General features: G+C 42.7%; 1 protein-coding gene across 2 annotated transcripts in view; it reads right to left on the reverse strand.

The window, feature by feature from the left end:
- Positions 1 to 20283, reverse strand: part of FHIT (fragile histidine triad diadenosine triphosphatase) — a 418605-nt gene that overhangs the window by 89154 nt on the left and 309168 nt on the right. For both annotated transcript variants that reach the window (XM_057397339.1, XM_057397340.1), the window contains exon 4: positions 11746 to 11814. In XM_057397339.1, coding sequence (XP_057253322.1) covers positions 11746 to 11814 — 69 coding nt within the window. The remainder of the gene's footprint in view (positions 1 to 11745; positions 11815 to 20283) is intronic.

Raw genomic sequence — 20283 nt, forward strand, 5'->3', positions numbered from 1 at the left:
TTGCCACTTCAAAAACACGAATGTAATGAAGGAGAACAGCCTTTTTCCTCACAAAAAAGAAGGAAGGGAAAAGCGATTGTTCAAGAAAAACGATATTCTAAAAATAGGCCTTCTCCTATTAAAGCCTCCGTGTATTACAATACCTTCCCACTTCCACATAGGTTACACTCTCTAGAAGCAAGTTGCAAGTACACAGAAGTAATTCACATAGACAAAGGGAGCTATAAATGGTCGGATTTGCTTTTAGGTTCACCACAAACTTGTGATTAGTTTTTGCAATTAAACACAGAAAGGGGCTCTTTGCCTGCCCCATACACAGTGCTATAACTATCCAGTTAATGTGGGATGAAGCCTGCTTTCCTTCCATGCTTTCCCTGGCTATTGGAATACCTGTGCTTGGATAGCTATAATTAATTAGGTTGCAATTCAGTCAAGTGGGATTTTAAAGCTTGCTTTTTCTTGGAGCAGCAAATGCCACTGCTCAATGTGGGCACCAATAAACACTGCCTCCATTCTGCAGAATGCAAAAGCTGAAATTCAAGAAAAATGCTGCACTGCACTACTTGAAACCCTTTCAGTTGCTCTCTGTGACACTGGGAGGCATTTTCAGCCAAAAGATGTCAGCACACAAGTTAGCTGTCAGAAACGTAAGTTTCCTATACATGGGAAAAAAGCTACACGAGCTGTTTTTGAGAACAGATTGTATGTTGTTAGTAATTAATTAAATTTGGAGATGTTTAATTTTTGCCCCCCAAGGACACACTGTTAGCTCCTCTCTTGTTCTGAGCATCCTCTGTGTGGTAACACACACACTTAATTCCATAGAGAATTAACAATTCTGAAGACTTCGCAGTGATATGGGCATTTTAAAACTCCTTGCAAGGGAACATCACCCAGTGTGCGAGTTAAAGCTCTCCACTCCCTCTACCCCGATGGGTATCTGGTGGTTTGAAGCTGGGAAGTGCAGTGGCTATGGTTTGCTCATGGCACTGCTGAAGCCCACCTGCCCCTGCACTACCATGTACACCCTGTGCAGGATTATAGAATCACAGAATCATAGAATAGTTTGGGTTGGAAAGGACCTTAAGATCATCAAGTTCCAACCCCCCCTGCCATGGGCAGGGACACCTCACACTAAACCATCTCACCCAAGGCTCTGTCCAACCTGGCCTTGAACATCGCCAGGGATGGAGCATTCACAACTTCCTTGGGCAACCCATTCCAGTGCCTCACCACCCTCGCAGTAAAGAACTTCCTCCTTATATCCAATCGAAACTTCCCCAGTTTAAGTTTTAAATAAACCCTACCTAATAAATTTGAGGGGTGGGGAACAGTAGGAGACAGAGGAGCCGATTCTCACATCATCAGGAGGGAAATAAGACTTCTAAAAAGCCAGTTGTGTCTGTGCACAACAATGAAGCTTTATGTCTATATAAACTGACAAGTCAAATTGTACTCCTGGGCCCAATTCTCAACATCAGCGCCATTTGATGGTGATAGCTGCCTCCTGCCACTGCAGCCTAATGGCTCTGTCTGCCAGGAAGGGCAGGCAGGATGATTAAAATAAGCATTAACAGAATGGTTTGGTGATTAGCTTCTCCCTCTCGCTTTTTTCTCTTTGATTTCTTTTTTTACATACAGTTTTGCTCTGCCAAAGACTGCTAAAGCCTTTCCTTCATTAGCAGTGTACTTAACAAGTGTAAATTTAAAGTATTCATTTTCTTAAGGCCAAGGATTAAAGCAATTAAGGAAAACTGCTGCAACCAAGCACTCAAGTCAATCCTTAATGTGGGAAAGAAACAATGGTGCTTAACATATTTAAACAAAACCAAATTGTGTATAATTATCCTGACACTCTGTCAAACTAAATTCTCACTCTGCTGCAATGACTTATTAAAATCTCCTTTCTGAAATGGAAATAAACATTTCCTTCCCCAGTAAGGGAACAGGTCTGGGGTCTCTTTGGGCTACCTTCATAGCAAAGACACTGTCACAAAAGCTGATGTCCACTCTCATTCCCTACTCATTTTACCATCAGCCTTCTTCCTGATATCATACGGGCTTAATCTCTCACCAGGTCTGCACATGGGAGACCTGAGCCCCTGCAGCCCCAGCAACTGGCCTGTGTACTTGCACCACTGTGGCCCAAATGAGAAAAAAAAAATCATTTTGAGCAAATGCCTCCAGAAAGGGAATTCATATCCCTGCAGTATTTAGTCTAAAATTCTGCACTTTTGCCTTTTAGACACATTTAGTCCTTCTTAACATATGGCAATAATGGTGTAGAATGGGGCCCAATCTATGTTTGGCAAAATAAGGAAGGGGGACATGTTCTGAGTGATGGTGTTTGTCCTCCCAAGTCACCATTAGGCCCAATGGAGCCCTGCTCTCTTGGGGATGGCTGAACACCTGTCTGCGATGGGAAGTGAATGAATTCCTTGGCTCGCTTTGCTTGTGCACACAGCTCTTGCTTTACCCATCCAACTGTCTTTATCTCAACCCACGAGTTGTCTCATTTTTATTCTTCTACTTATTTTACTTTCTCATTTTACTCTTTACTCCACCACTGGGGAATGAGCAAGCTGCTGCGTGGGGCTCAGTTGCTGGTTGGGGTTAAACCATGACACGAGGATAAACTCTACAGCATTTCTGCCAGACCACAAGCTGTAAAGTGTTGTCTTATACAGAAAGAGGTGCTGAGTTAACTGTGAAACCACAGTGAGCTGGTAAACAGAAAGGCGTTAACTACAGCCACAAGGATGGCAATTTATATTTCAATGTTGTTAACTGCACCACTGATGACTATTGTAACAGAAATACTGAGCAAAGTCGTGATATAATCACATCTTGCTTAGAGATACAGATGCTGAAATCCTATTCACTTCTGCAGAAAATAGAAGGTCCACAAGTTCCCACAAACACAAAGTTTCTGAATAAAACCCAAATGCACAGCTCTAGGATGCCACAGAAAATCTTAGAGGGGTCAAAAATACTCCACGTTTCTGAGCCCTCCATTCTGTCCATATGCCTATACGTGTATGTCCATTAAGTGCATGCCCATAAATATATATATGGAAATGTATAAATACTTGTTTATTTAAAAGTATTTTTCTTCAGACTTCATAATGCTCACTTTCATTATAATAAACGATTGCACATTTAAAAGTGCCTAAATGAGAGGTTTGGTGATTTTTATTTAATTTAAACCATCAGCATGTCATTTTAGTTTGTGAAACCTCACAAACGTTCACTTCTCTATTTTCCATTTTAGGATTGTTGCAATTTTTTTCTAACTCTCTTTCAGTTCAGCTTTCTTCTATGCTTTCATTTCCCCAGAAGGTAAAAAAAGAAGGAAAACAGTGGGCAAATATATAAAGGAAAAAGAAAGCATGCTTTTTTCCCCTCAAAACAAACAAAACCAGAATACAACCACATACCTGGAAAGCTTATTTCTCATGTTTTGCTTATTTTTTCAGTCATTTGAATAAAAAAAAATTAACTTGACCTTGCAGGTATTGGTAAACCCATCCCATCAGACTTTTCTTTACTTCCCATCCAGGAAGAACACTTGGCTTCATTAATATACTCCCACCTTCAATTACAAAAAACATATTTAGAAAGCTGCAGAGAGCATCACATCCAAATCGCTGAAACTACTCATTTGGCGCTGGGTAAGCCAACAAAACTGCCAGCAACAACCAGTTCAGATGGTGTTTTCTGTAAGATGATCCTTTCCCAGGTGCCTGGTACTTGAACACCTACTGGACAAAGTTCATCCCTCAAAATACTGTGATCCATATTTGCAAGACAGCAGATAAAGGAACTGCCCAAATTACAGGATACAAAGAGCTCTTTCCTTGTGGGATCACAAGCTAAAACCATACCAACTTTACCTAGCTACGTATCGGTCACAGGGTTGAAACCAGTCCTATGGATTGAGAAGGGACTCTGCAAATTCTTGTTATTGGCAGAACAAATTGCTGAAGTCATCTGTTGTGGAGTGCATTGGATTTCAGTGTGATGTGGTTTGTAGATTACCAATCAGCAGCCTGAACCTTAAACAGAATGCAAGGAAGCATTATTTCCCATCCATGGCAGTGTCCAAGGCCAGGTTGGACAGGGCTTGGAGTAACCTGGTCTAGTGGAAGGTGTCCCTGCCCATGGAAGGGGGTTGGAACTGGATGAGCTTTAAGGTCCCTTCCAACCCAAACCAGTCTGGGATTCTAAGATTTAGTTCTAAATGTATAGTAATATTTCAGTTTTGGAAAGTCTTCTCTTTGGAAAATGCCAGCTCCCTGATAGGTTTGTTTACTTTCCTTCTCAACTATTCCAAAAAGCCAGTTATCCAAAGAGGATACTAATGGGGTATGTTCTCCCCACCAGCACAAATTCAGCTTCCACTGTGCATCCAAGGATAAGTAGAGGTCTAGAGACAGTTTTACATCATTACTGGGAATACACAAGAAGCACCTGAGCAGCTAAGCAAGTCCAAGCACTTACAGAGTAAAGGGGCCAGAGAGACCATATTTGCTTTAATCCCCTTATCAGCAACTTGTCTTTGGCTGGAGGCTCTTTATCACTAAGTGGCTTGCCAATGAACTACCATCAAGGACACAAAAGAGCAAATACTCCACGAGTAAACATCCTACAGAAGGGGCAAAGAGATCCTTTATAATGGTCACAATAATTTGTCTCTGCTGTATTATAGACTAAATGTAAGTGATTTCTGGAAGCCAATATTTTTTACTTATGAGGAAAACGATTGCAGAAACCTTGAGGCAGGAAAGGGTAAGAAGCAGCAAGAGCAGTGACGGAATGCAGAGAGACAGACGGGCTAGAGGGCAATGAGACTACACGATGATATGTAAAATGTCAAATGTACATTACCTTCCAGATAAAGTCTAGGTGTAAAGGGCATGTGTGTGATCATGAGAGATGGCTGCCTTAATGGGAACCCTTTTAACCACTTCTAATTCATTCCTATAGTTGAGCTGATTGCACTTCTCTAGATCTGAGGGAAGATATCAGTGAATGGAATAGCTCTTAATCAGCTCTGATGATGATATCCTGCTATCTTAAAGTGTAGCAATGTACGCAGCATACAGGAAGGTCTCAGAGATTTCAGGTACCAAATTAAGAAATGCCTCACAGGGTCGGAAAGGGTAGAAAATACCACAGACCCATGGGGTTTACATCTAGGGAGATATATGTGATGATAGGACATCTCCCAGTATTCCTACTGGGCCCTACTGACAGATTTGTCACTTTTGCCTTATGTAGGTTGGGCACATGCAAGATGCTTACAGGATGTGCCAGCAGTCTCCAGGGGGTTTCAACCCATAATCAGATAAAATATCATGGTTCAGAAAACAGATCATCCTGTTTAACTCTAAAAGGAAATTTGTTTGATGGAAAAAAGGAAAATACTGTTTCAGGTCAACTCAAAATGACTTTTTGTCTGTTCAGCTCCAAATCCAAACCATCGTTATTTGCACAGTTCTATCTTCTACTGCAATACTCTGTTGGAAATATTCACACACAGTTAATCTGACTTGCCCTGCTGGAGTCGCTAGAATATCACAAGACTCGTGAAGCAACTGGGAAAGGCTTGTGCTCCTTGGCTAGTAGAACCTCCTCTGATGCTCGCACTCAGAAAGAGCAACATTGTCAAGATTAGGATAAAACCTACAGCCTACTGGGAAGAATTGATTTGCTGCTGCATCAGAAGATTGGGAAATAAACTTGTATCTGGGAAAATAAACAAAATTTTAAGAAAATACCAGTCTAATGATTCAGTGCTGCTTCCCTCCCTTTCCATGGGTTTACCCAGGCAGGGTGCAAAGAAAGCAGACTCTGGTCCTGAGGGAGTTCAGATGCAGCAGACTGATCTACCAGCAGGCTGCAGTATGTTCCCAGAAGGTACAATATAATTCCGAGGCCAAGAAACAACCTATTAGCTCTGCATGCCATTAATTCTCATGAATAGTTCAATCCAATGCTCACAGAAGCTGTTGGGCATCTTTCCATTCTGTCTAGCCGAACCTGGATTAGGGTTTATTTATCTTTTCATTATACACCTTATCTTTAAGTAGGAAGCAGCCCAAACAGCTCAGTGCAGCTGTGCGCATTTCAAGCCCTCCACCAGGCTCTGTGCCCAGCAGCGCATGCGATGCTGTCTGCAGGTCGGAATGAAGGCATGTCATAGTCAAAAGCCACTCATGGAGAATTAAACTTCAGGCTTGTTTGACTAAACTTCTGAATTCACCATGGTTCCCCTGTTTTGCCAGCCTGAAGAAGGAGCCCAGCAGGTTCCAGAGTCACATGCCAAAATCCCTCCTTCATCTTCCCTGGAATTTGAAATGATTACTAATAGGTATTCTTGCTGAAAATCATTTAACATAATGTGCTGAATGAGATCACTAAGTTAAAATATCCTTCCCGAAGAGACTCTCTCACTGCTTATCAGAATGCCAGAGGGGACGGAGGACAGCATGAAGTGAATTCTTTTGCTGCCTTCTGCATTTTACAAAATCTTTAAGTTACTGAAGAATTCACAATAGGAAGTTTCACTGAGGATCATTACAAGAGGTCCATGATGCAGGTCTGGCAGGCAGCCAGGGGATGGAGACACAGGGGTTTGGGTTAACCTCACTTGTTCATGCTTTCCCTTTTTACAGTATCTTATCCAGTGTAGGTTGGGAACTGAAGAGGGGCAAGGAAACGAGGTGGGCATGAGAGCAAAGCTGGTGAGGGGATGGGCACTCTTTGCCCTGCATCCACAGCCCTTGATGTGCACCACTGCTGCAGCTGCATGTATTACAGCAGGATGCTACCACCCAGTGAAACAGAATTCAGGGAGGAAGAGGAGTGTGCACCACAAAACACATCACTGTATGCCAGAGATGCTCAGGGTTTCGCTGAGAGGCCAGGCTGCCTTTGCCCATCCAAATCTGTCAGCCTCAAAATTAACTTACTGAGGTCAGTACTCATAACAGTGGTATTGCACTTTTGATTCAGTCTCCCTTTCTGAGAAAGCCCCATACTCTCTGGCCCAGTACAGCTATTACCTGCCAACCTAAAGGATGATGAATGTTATTTATATAGCAGTAATGGCTAACCAGTCAGTGGAGACCAGGGACAGGCTGTGCTATAGACTTTTCAAACACACTCTTGAATGAGGACTGCCCACAGGTGGCTGAGTGTATGAAACTGCTGAGACATTTCATCCAGAGGGATCTTGACACGCTTGTGAGGTGGGCTGATGCCAACCTCATGAGGTTTAACCATGCCAAGTGCAAGGTCCTACACCTGGGTCAGAGCAATCCCAGGCACAGCGACAGGTTGGGCAGAGAAGAGATTCAGAGCAGCCCTGCGGAGAAGGACTTGGGGGTGTTGGCTGACGAGAAATTGAACATGAGCTGGCTTCAGTGTGCGCTTGCAGCCCAGAAAGCAACCGTATCCTGGGCTGCATCAAAAGGAGCGTGACCAGCAGGTCGAAGTAGGTGATCCTGCCCCTCTGCTCTACTCTTGTGAGACCTCACCTGGAGCATTGTGTGCAGTTCTGGTGTCCTCAACATAAAAAGGACATGGAACTGTTGGAACAAGTCCAGAGGAGGGCCACGAGGATGACCAGGGGACTGGAGCACCTCCCGTATGAAGATAGGCTGAGAAAGTTGGGGTTGTTCAGCCTGGAGAAGAGAAGGCTGCGTGGAGACCTTATAGCAGCCTTCCAGTATCTGAAGGGGGCCTACAGGGATGCTGGGGATGGACTCTTCATTAGGAACTGTAGTGATAGGACAAGGGGTAATGGGTTAAAACTTAAATGGGGGAAGTTTCGATTGGATATAAGGAGGAAATTCTTTCCAGTTAGGGTGGTGAGGCACTGGAATGGGTTGCCCAGGGAAGTTGTGAATGCTCCATCCCTGGCGGTGTTCAAGACCAGGTTGGACAGAGCCTTGGGTGGAATGGTTTAGCGTGAGGCATCCCTGCCGATGGCAGGGGGGTTGTAACTAGATGATCTTAAGGTCCTTTCCAACCCTAACTATTCTATGATTCTATGATTTCAAGATAATGTCCTTGAATGCCTTGGACATGATGACCTCCAACAACTCTGCGGTACTTGTGCTGACTGCACCCACACAGAGTGCTGCTGTTCTACAGTAAAGATCCTCATTCATACCAAATTCTTATCAGTTACTGTGACATGCCCTTACAATAGCAGAAAACTCATTACTCAAAAGCAAGCAGCTCCTTGATAAGAAGGCCTCTGAGTTCCTTGATTAATAAATGCAAAAATATCAGTCTACTTCAAACTGAACAGAAAACATAGATGAATAAAAAGGTGTTCTAATGAAAAGGTTTCCTGATATTTAGCTGCTGTAGTTCTGCTGACCAAGAAATAAAGTAAATCAATGAATAAGAACTACCGAAGACGCAGATAAGTAATCCAGCAACAGTAAAACATGAAGGGCCTGATCCTATAAAACCCTGGTAGGACTAATTTAACTCTGAGGTGCAAACTTGCAGGATTAGGCTTCAACTAATTGTAGACAATTGTAAGGACTGAAAAACTATACCTTTAGCTTTCCATTACAGTGAACGCAGAGTGGGAATAGCTAACACTTCCTGCGACATACTCTTCCAGGAAAAAGGCCTGCAAAGATGCAGAAGATATACATCTAGAACATTCAATGCAGAGTTCTGTCTTAGAAAAATCACAGGGACTTCTTTCATATGCACTGAGGTACAGAAACCCGAAATATTAAGTGGCATATCCACCAAGAAATGCCTGTGGAATAGGTGTCAGCCTCTCTATTATCCTTTCTACAATTAATGCTCCAGCACTGAAGTTCTAAATATTCAGCAGACACCAGTGTCCATCAGCAACCTCATTAAAATACAAGTGCTAAAGTTATACCTTACCTCTAATTACACTCTTTATACTTAAAACCTGCTTAGACAAGACCGTGTCAGATCTTCATAGCCCAAAGCCTTAAGATACCAGAGCCCAGGAAACAGACTAAGCAGAGATCAACCTCTCTTTTCTGTCAGATGAGTGGTCACTCCCAAACCAAATAGGAGAAATGAAGCGCACAGTAAGAGACTGGAAGTATTTTCTAGCCGTCTCAAATCTAGAAATCCCCTAAGAGGACTGATGTCTCGACATCTGGGCATTCCTTTCACTGTCAAACACTCCCAGAGCAATGGGGTTTGTCAGCAATCTGCTGAGCATACACAAATGACAACTGCAGAGCCTGGAGAGCTCAAAGGCATTTACAGATAGTAGAGGCTTGCCACAGATGTGTTGAACCACAGCCGAGATTAAAGGACATGTGAAAATTAAGCCAAATAGCGGTAAAGTCTTTAGCTGTGGTAGTTTGTATAGGCACCACAATATGCAAAATTCAGCCTGGGTGTGCTTTACAATTAACACAAATCGTTTAAGGGAGGCTGATCACCCTCCATATGTCATATACTACACAGAAAAGGCTGTTGGGACGAATTTGGAAGGTGGTCTTTGCTGTCTAACCTACTAGTCCATCTATTACTCAAATACATGCAAACGAAGCACAGTTTATAAACAAGTTTTGGGTTGTCCCAAGTACAAATTTCAGGGACGATGGATTTAAAGCTCTTTCCAGCACCTACATCTCACCTAATGGCTCTCTATCCCTCATAGATTCTCAGCCTGTTGCCCCACCATGATCTACATATCTTCCTAAATCTTTTCAAATACCTTCTTGACAAAGGGATATGTCCTGCTGGTACAACACAGAGATGCCTTATATCAAAGATTTTTGCTTTAGGGACAGAAGGGCCAAACGTTTTCCAAGTCAGCTGTATTTTCAATAACCTGTCCATTTTGCATTTTCAGAATAGGTTTACCCACTCATGATAGCATGAACTTCTTGAACCCTCCATCCTCCAATCCAGCCAGCTATACAACTTTGCACCAAACTTTTTATATCATCAAATAGATTTCTTTTTCCTGGCATCCTAAGAAAAGTTAAATCTTCATTCAGCTGCAGTCAGTACAAAAGCGTAAGTTAGTTCTGTGGTGTTCAAGAATACCTGGTTAGACTCTGAGGCCATACATTCTTCTGCTAAAAGTTATATTATCACATCCTTGTCTAAATATTTTTGCTTCCTTTGTCTGCCAAAAGCAACACCTACAACTGCTGTAAATGAAAATGACAAGATAAAAATGGTTTTCACCAATTTGTCACCCTTTTGTTTGTTTTTTAACAACACTAAATGTATAGTCTAGTTCATTAACAGAGTTTTTCCTGTTTGTATTTACAAATAACAAGGAAGAGACAAATGTGTTAAAAAAGAAAGGAATGGAATTGTTAAGTACAACAAAAATGGAAACGGGTTGGTGCAGCATCTAAAACCATTTTATACATTTGAAAAGGAAAAAATCATAGTATCATAGAATCAGTTAGGTTGGAAAAAGCATTAAGATCATTGAGTCCAACTGTTAAGCCAGCACTGCCAAGTTCACCACTAAACCATGTCCTTAAGTGCCACATCTACACAATCTTCTAAATACCTCCAGGTATGGTGAGTGCATCCACTTCCCTGGGGCAGCCTGTCCCAGTGCTTGACAAACCCTTTCCAGTTAACTTCCAAGTTGCCTCACTTAATTGCTTTCAACTACAGCAGCATATAAGATGGCCATCATGTATTTTCATGTGATCTTCTTGCTCAGCACTCTCATTATCAGGTTTTACCTTTATTAGTGGGGTTCTCAGTCTCTATGCTTCATGAAACGGGTCAATAATAAAGTTTTTCACCACTTATGCATATTTACAGCTTTACTAGTAGAACTACAGATCTTTTGCGAGTGGGGAGTTGTCATCATGTATATATCACAAAGGATAAAATACAAAAGCAGAAAATGTCATTAATTTTCCTTCAAGCAGATGGTTTTGCAGTATCACTGAGCAAGTTTATATTAATGATTTTCAGAAAGAGAAGGAGATGTCATATTTGAGATGGAGAACCCTACCAAGCCCACTAAGAACTATCAGTACGTCCAACAATAGCGGGATTCTTTCATTAACTCACTGTGACAGCTGTCAAGCTGGGGAAAACTTTTTGTTAATGTCAGTACAATTGTTCATTTAAACAAAAGCCAGTAATTGAGTCATGCTGGAACAGCTTATGTGCCCAGCTCTGCCATACAATCTGCACACAGGTGTTTATCACATATGCAGAGTCGCACTTTAATTTTCATCTTTGGGGCTACAAAGTGATTCATCCAGAGCCTGAGCAGAGCCCTAAAAAAATCAGGCCAGAAGGCAATTTGTGATTGAGTTATAACAAGTTGCCCATCTTCTCCCATGTTAAAGGGGGAGGTTTGGCACCCCAGGCTAACAGCCGGGGTAGGACATGTTCCCTGCATGCCAAGCTAACCGTGTAGTTGCCCTTCTTCCTTGTGCCCTCAAATTAGGAGAACACAACTATTGGTAGAGATGTCACCTCACTCTGTGTGCAGTGACAGACTGAAGTACCAAAGATGTTGACTGCATCCTCCTTGGGGACCCCATGTGACCCCGTGTGCCACAGCTTGAGCTGGAGTTCACAAGGAAATCTCAGTATAGGTTTTGGTACTATCACGGTGTCTTTGCCACCAGTAAAGATCCTGTTAACTACCAACACTCAAGGCTGGGCCTGTATCATTAAGGTGATTTTCTAAAATCAAAAATCAACTCAGAAAAAGAAATGGAATAAAGTCCTTACCTCCTCGTAGACATCGTCATTCCTGCTGAAGTCTCCGCTCCTCCTTGGAAGCACATGGACATGAACATGCTGAAAACGTGAAACAAAATAATGGTGATTATCAACATCCTGACTTTCTTTTCTGGATTGTCAGCATTACTGTCAACACACAAGTAACCACACACAGGCTCCCACAGCATTATTTTCAGAGGGAAATACATTAAACTGTTCCATAACTGTATCTCAGCTCTTTGGAGAATATAAAAGGTGAAAAAGAGAAAAATATGAGAGAGCAGCTCTGCTGTATTATATGGGCTTCAGCATGAAATGCCTGGACGTTTAGGGGCTTTGTGGAATGATTCATAGTTGTCAGTCGGAAACGTATTTAGCCACAGCTTTGAAATTACAATGTACCTTGGAGCTGCGTGTTATGACTTCAGAACTGACAAGACTAAGAAGGTGCCAGCGGTGGGACATGGCTGTAGCAGTTGCGGGCAGAGGGTCTGTGTGGGCATTCCTAGGCTCAGTGCCGTGCTGCACAAGCTGGGGACAGAGGAACTGATGGGACACAACAGAGACCACGCAGGTAGAAAGGCTGTCAAAAAAGAACACTCACCAGGGTGTACAGTATGGCTAACGCAATGTCTTTAGCAAGGCTAAAACCACCTTAATGCTTTGCTTTACCTTCTAGGAGCTTATAGCTAGAATAGAATCATAGAATCAACTAGGTTGTAACAATAGACTGAAACACCCTGTGGTACAAGGAGAATGCTGGGGGCACATGCTGCAGGGTCATGGGTGCCAGTGCACCAAGTGGTCCCAAACACGTGAGGCACAAGAGTTATGAGTCCAGTTTTGCAAAGCTTGAAGCATAAGTGTCACTTTCCTGATGGCAGTGCCATTGCTCAGGGGGTAGCAGAGCTGAGGACTGTGAGATAATACCAAGTATTGGAGGGAGGTGAGGGACAATTTTGCCACAGATGTTGATGAGATACGTGGAAAAAGAACAAAAACATGGACAAGAAAGCAAATATATGACTTGCCACCTTACCAGCTTGATGTTGTATTATTACTACTGCTACTTTTTTTTTTCTGTTAAGAGATGATGACAGTCTCTTCATACCATATAGGAAGGATAACTCAAGTTTTTCAATACTCAAACTGTACCAGGAAATCAAATGCTCAGCTACCTACTTCTCAGCAGAAAGTTCAGCTAGAACATTGCAAAGTGTTCTTTTATCTTTTCCCAGGTCTCTTTCACTCTCTTCTGAGAATAAAAAAACAACAAAACCCAACTGAGAATAATTCTTCAGGAAAAAAAACCCTCACAGACAACACCTCATAGAGGAGAGGCAGCAAATGATCTGAGTGACAGATTGCATTTATGCACCTCCAGATCATTTTAGATGGTGTCCAAATCCTTCAAAAGAAAACCACAGAAGACTGAATCAGAAAGAGCACCAAATGATTTACAGAGAATTTAAACAGCTTGCACCTGCCTCAACTTGATGAGGTAGAAATCAGCTAAAATTCATGCCCCTCATTGCAACGTTCTCAAAACAGGGTGCAAGTCTATAATGAAATCCCAAAGAAATAAAAAATTCTTAGGTTATTTGTAAGAAAATTCAAACACACCTTTATTGTGTTAACTTCAATCCATAAAAACATTTGCTCAGCGAAGAAAATGAAATCACAAGGATGTTTCAGCTAATGAAATTTTCCAAATACCACTCTTTTCTCTCAGCTTACCCTAGAGAAACCAAAGATGCGATTGCTTATTCTTATCATTATCAACAGTTTTCAGATTCAGCCTAGAGATGAGGATGGTTCTTGAGGGTCAAAACCTGGTTTTTTTTGAGTAATCAGTGATCATGTTCTGATAGCGTATTATACTAATACAGCATGAAAGCGCAAGTGCTCTTGTGATGTACTGGTGCAATGTATCATCTGAACCTCATTGCTCTCATGATGTATTTCTCAAAATCACAAGGAGAGCTTAAAGATGGTCTTCAGTAGCCCTAGGCCTGAAATGTTGGTTTTGGACAAAGACTGACTTTCAAGAAAACTGAAAATGAAGACGAAAGTTTGCAGCGATGCTGTAAAACTCCAGCACTGTCACACCTCTGATTCATGCTAGATTCTGAATTTAGTCCTAAGAACAGAGAATGATCTGCCAGTCAGTTTCTTTCTTTTCTGCCACAAGGCGTGACAGCTTTACTACAAATATCAATTGTCAGGAATTTCTCTTGATGATTGTCATGTTTTAAGCCCAACCAGTAACTCAGCCACTCAGCCCTCACTCACTCCCCCCCTCTTAGTCTCCTGCTCCCGGAGGGATGGGGAGGAGAATCAAAAGAATGTAACTCCCATGGGTTGTGATAAGAGCAGTCCAGTAACTAAGGTATAACACAAACCACTGCTGCTGCCGCCACCAATAATAATGATAAGGGAAATAACAAGGGAAGAGAATACAACCGCTCACCACCCACTGACCGATACCCAGCCTGACCTGAGCAGTGATCTAGCCCTTCTGGGTAACTGCCCCCAGTTTTACATCCTGGGCATGACATGCTGTGGTATGGAATACCTCTTTGGTCAGTTTGTGTCAGGTGTCCTGTCTCTGCTTCCTCCCGGCTTCTCCTCCTCCTTGGCAGAGCATGAGACTCACAAAGCCCTTGGTGAGACTAAATATTACTAAGCAGCAACTAAAACCATCGGTGTTACCAGCGCTGTTCCCAGGCCAAAAGTCAAAACCACAGCACTGCACCAGCTACTAAGAAGGAGAAAAATGACTGCTACTGCTGAACCCAGGACAATGATACATATACAGCCTAATATCAGCTATCACCAACCATATCCCCAAAAGTCCAGCTGCCTTTCAGAGTGATTTTTATCTCTGTGTCAGAATGTTCCAGGATGCAGGCAGAAGATGATCTGTATACCCACAACAGGCAATCTGGTGTATCAAGAAGTGTGCAGGACTGTAGTCCAATGCTCAGCACAGAGATAGTGTACCACAGATGCAGAGACCAGCACAGCAGGTAATGAATGAGCCTAACATGATCTTCTACCCAAGAGAAGCTCTTGTGATCACCATGAAAAAAAGAAGAAAAAGTGTTTATGACAGCATATGTGCCACCTGGCATCAGTGGAGACATTCTCAGGGGTTAGTCACCTTTACTACATGCATTATGTTCTTAAACAACACGAGGCTTTATAGCTAAATCCATCAACTGCATCAGAAAACAAATTAGTATTTCCAAAGTTTGAGGTAACTAAAATCAATTTAAAAGACAGGAACTTGTCCCAGAAAGACCAATTTCTTTTAAATTCTGTGCATGGAACATAAACAAACATACGGATTCTCTCTACTGTTTGTGTAACAGAAGTTAACAGGATTGGCAATGGTGTCTCAAGTAGTTTCCTTCTTTTCAGCTTTACCAAGAAAACACAGTGAAATACAAGCAGCACAGAGCAGTGGCTACCACCTAGTGAGAAACACTGAACAGGTGATTTCACACCTTCTCTAATCTGCCTTTCAGCTTCTGGCCCTTCCAACTCGCTGGTATTCTGATTCATTAAGAGTTCTTTAATTGATCATTTTTGCTCCTTAGTGCTATCTGTTTTCCCTAAAGCCTCAATCCACCAAGGCACTTAAACACCAGCTCAATTTCCAACCTGTGAATTGGTTCAGTGGGAGTATTTGCATCCCAGATATTATGTGTATGCCTCTGTGTTTTGGATCCACTACAGGGAGGTGTCTCCCCAGCTGGTGGTAGAAGAAATTCAAGTTGCTTTCTTCCTTCCAGTTTGTTTTCCAGGCAAAACAAAAACCTGCATGCCCAAAAAAGACATTTGCAGTTGACTGAAACGTGTCAGTGGATACAAACAAAACATTTGGCTACATATTTTTTTCCAAACCAAACAAACAGATTTAGGCAAATCCCCTCAAAACAGTGCATGGAGACAGGAAGTCCAAACACTGTGTATACAAAATAAAGTAAAATAAAGTACTTCAGCTTTTCTCCCCAGTTACTGTTGGTTTCCTCATGGCTGGTGGGTGGCAGACAGCCCCATAACATTTCACCAGGCTGCATTCAATCACTGGTGATGCCATTTCATTTTTTCCCTAAAATAAAATTGCTTTCCCCTCATTTTGCATCATTTTTATTAATAAGAAAGAAAAGCACCACAGAACAGCCAAGATAGTTACATTAATGAATGAACCAATATCCCCCGCATCAGGGTAGGAAAAATGCAGACACATGGCTGTGTTGCTTGCAGTGCTAGCTGCCATTTCCTCCTCATCAGACACTGATGGAGAAAGATGTGCGTGATCACAGGAGATGGGCACACTGGGTATGACAACACCAGGACACAACAATATGCCCCCAGGTGAGGGACACACAAAGAGCACAAAATCACAGAATGGTTTGTGTTCAAGCAACCTTAAAGCTCATCCAGTTCCAACACCCCTGCTACAAGCAGGGACACCTTCCACTATACCAGACTGATCAAACTCCCATCCAACCTGACCCCCACCAGTTGCTTTTGATAGCTGAATTTAACAGGACCTCCAAATCTAAAATTATTACATCTTTTCTAGTGCTGGGTCTGTGGCTTTCTCTGTGGCTACCACATTATAAACTAAATCACAGTCTGAGAAACTCCTAACAGTGAGAATTATTAAGTGATGCAAAATCACTCTTAAGAGAAGCTTTTTCAAGACCTTTGTACCCAGAATGGCAAGAGGATTAGAAAATGTACTGCAAGGAACAGATCTGTAGTGCATGGGGAAACCATGTGATGTCTCTGACCCCCCCCCACAGTGATAGGATCCTCCACTCAAGCCCTGTGGCATTCCCAGCATGACTGTGGGAGCAAGAAGCTCTGGTGGGCACTGTGGAGCATGCTCATCCCACCTCTGCTGAAATCTGGCAGCAGCACTGTGGCATTTGTGGGATTATACATCTAAATTGTGGGATGACACATCTAAAGTTGATTTCCGGTGAACCAGGGCTGCAAAATGCTCACTGAAGTCTCAGCTGAACAACCTGGAGCCTGTTTTGTTGGAAAAACACCCATTCAGTCAGGTGACTTTTGCTTCAGCACTCAAAGACATGCAGAAAGCAACATTCTTAGTTACAGCTGGTTTTATATACTGAATTATGGTTGAATAACCAACGTGTCACCACTATGCTGGACGTAAAGCAAAAATACTAGGCAAAAATAGGCACTGAAAGAATTTCCCTAGTAGAACAGAACAGAACAGTGAAGAGCAGATGACCCTGCCACACACCGCTGGGGAGGACATGGACATTGCCTGCAATAATCCATGAACTTTATGTTGTGCTCACTCAGCTGCTGTGCTGGTTAGCAGAGCAACAAAGCTCAGCTTCCAACAGAAAGGGAGATAACAGCCTGTACATGAGCTCCTCAGCATGCACCCAGGGTCTGTTAGCAGTAAATGTTGCTATAGAGTGAATACATACAAACTAGCAACGGGTCACTCAACCTTGAGGACTGGGGGGGGGGGGGGGGGCTGCCAAAAAGTTGGCAGAGGACGAGCCTGTTCCACACCTGCACAAGCAGCGCATGGTTGAACTGTGCCTTCATGCAGCAAAACCAGATGCCTTTCAGCAGCTTAATCCTTTCCCTCCTTACTTTTCATCCTTTCTACAGAGATAAAGCTTTGCAGTTGTGGGCTTCCATGGTCTCACAGTGCAGTAACATCAGGAAAGGCCATGATGTAGGGCATGGAGGGACACCAGGGCCAGGAAGCACAAACATCAGTGTCTCTGCCACTGTCGTGTTCAGGCAGGAGGGAGGGCAAGAAGGGCATTAGTGGCTTCAGGAGATCATTGCATAGCCAGTTCGCTGCAATAAAGGTTGTTTGTTTGCAGATAAGACCTTGATGCTGCAAAGTCCCCTGTCCATTAGAGACATGGGCTTCTTACGGGAGGCTGTGATAATACTTCTTCTAAACTACCAGATTAACTGTATAAGTTCCAAACTAATAACCATTCTCCAAGCAAGACGGTTAGTGGGTGATAAAGAAAGTCAACCATAATACTGAGATAGCCACATGAAAAATAGAGCAATTTTGTCCTCTCTGTAAACTGTGCTTCCATGGAGCCCTTGTTTGCTATTCCTGATTAACTGTTCAATTAACCCTGCTACAAAATTATTCCGTGGAAAACCCTGCCTGTATATCTATAGCTCATTACAGAAAGCACTCCCTCTGCTGTCCCCGACAATACATCGCATTACCCAGGCACCAGCACACTTGGTACAGTTGCTCTTTAGAGGCATGGAAAGCCGATTTCCAAGGCTTGCAGGCCCTGGCAAAGACATGTTCACGGGAAAGCAATTTCTGTTCAGTGAGCAGTTATGAGTTCTTGACATTTTTCCTAGTCCTGAACTGGGCTGGGATGTGGAAATAAATCACAAAGTAAAAAAGTCCTATCCAACATAAGGAAAAGAAAGAGGTTTGGGCAATTAAACCACTCAGTTTTCACAGTCTTCAAAATTATTGCCAGCATTAATACTATTTTTCCACATTTCCAGGAGTTATAAATTACACAAAGTAAGACCACTTTAAATGACCTAATTTTTATAAAATATTAAAACATGACAGGAAACTACTTGAAACAATTTCTTTCCTACAAAAATGCCTTGTTTCTAGGAATCAGCATTTTCCTTTCCACCTCCACTAAAACCTCATGCATGAGGCTGTACAGATGCAGACAGCTGGTGCCTCCTCCCCAGATGGCAGCTCTGGCATCCTTGTGGTAAGGATTACTCCATACCTAGGAAGACTGCACAGACTGACATGCTCTTGTAACACCTTTCCTTTGCCTCTGGTGTACTAAAACACAAAACTGGAGCTTGCTTTTTTACCATCATGAGAAACATAAGGATGTGATCCAGATAGAAAGGAGTGGCACAGTGCCAGGCTCAAGAGTAGTGTGTGCAGGGGGACAGAGGGACGCTTTGGAAGGGAAGGATGAAGAAATCCACATGAGTTTCAGGGCACAGCAGAAGAAAAAGCAGAGATACAGGTGGGAATAGACTAGAAGAGCCACCAGAGAACAAGAAAGGTGGGAGCTACCAACAGAATGGAGATGGTGGTGGAAGTTTTGTGAATCAAAGTCATGCAGAAAGAGGGTGCAAAGAGAGAAAAGAGAAGAAACTGGAACAAGTCCTGGGAAAGGAGGCTACACAGGCTGCCTACCATGCAGGAAACACGTGTGTATCTGCACGGCACTGCACCATACACATACCCCCTAGGAGGAAAAAAGAATGCTTTGCAATGACCCCTACCAACATTTGTGCCATGGATTTGCCTCTAGAAGAGTGAGTATCGTGATACCGCCCAGCACAGAGAACAAGTACATTGGAAAGCAACAAAATTGAGAGAACTTGCAAATATGAAAGGAAAAAAGAATCAGAAACCAGACCAAGTGGGGGGCTTGCAGCAGAGTACACCTTCAAACATGTAGATAGAGAAATGTGCAGATTTAGCATCCTCCATAATGCATCTGTCAACTGCAGCAAAGTTTTAAAGAGATGAGCTGCAGATGAGCTAGAAAAGGGATGCAGACCTAATGAAAACATCCACAGAAAGACACTTAAAACCCACCGGAGACCTGCAGTTATAACTTCCACAGCTGAAGGCAACTTTAGCATCAGCAAGAGAATTGCCAACCCCTCCTCTTCAACCCTAAACCCAAAAAAACCTGGTACAATAATGAGGGTAATCAGCCTGTTTACTGGAAATGGGTATCCAAATGTAATTTCAATATCTATGAGATCCTCTGAAAGGCAACAAATGAGTAAGCGGTAATAACAGTGGTATGGTGCTTCTGAACTGATATTTCCTGACCTCTAACCTGGTCCACGATTCTAAGAATAAGGGTCCACACTGGGAGGAAGGTCAGGCTAAGGACCATCACCAGCTCCTCTTACCTGCCATTATTTAGAGCCTATCCCCTCCCCAGCAACCACAGTGGATGGGACAGGAAAACCTGAAGGAACATCAACTATTACTCTGTGTAAATCAACAGAAAGAACACCACACCTTGGTCCAACCAACTGCTACGTCATGTTTCCTCGATTACATGTCAGCAACACTATGATCAGGACACTATGAGACATGTACAGCATTTTCTACACCTTGAAAACCAAAGAACTTCAAAAATAATACGAAATCCCTGCAGCCCCTGCATGAAGTATCACTTCTACTTTACAGATGGGAAGGCTGATGCACAGACCAATGAAGGTGCCTCTGAAGCTGCTTGGGAAGATGCTGTAGGCTTAGGGACAGCTATAGAGCACTTGCCTTGAGATCTGCATCTTTGCCTTCTATCAGAGTCACTGGTTTTGTGCAAATATGGTATGGCCAAGATGCAAATGCATTTCTCCTCCCCCCTGATCTTTTGTTAAGTCTTGATAAATGTGTATTGTTTGAACACTTGTGATAAGTATAATTAGGGTTCCTTAATTTATGTTTTAATAAACCATTCTATAATAAACATTTACTGCTCAGTGAATAAACAT

Source organism: Pezoporus wallicus, unplaced genomic scaffold (assembly GCF_028554395.1).
Source record: "Pezoporus wallicus isolate ANWC-B61680 ecotype Strahan unplaced genomic scaffold, APGP_CSIRO_Pwel_v1 contig_8714, whole genome shotgun sequence".
In the NCBI taxonomy this organism is placed as follows: domain Eukaryota; kingdom Metazoa; phylum Chordata; class Aves; order Psittaciformes; family Psittacidae; genus Pezoporus; species Pezoporus wallicus.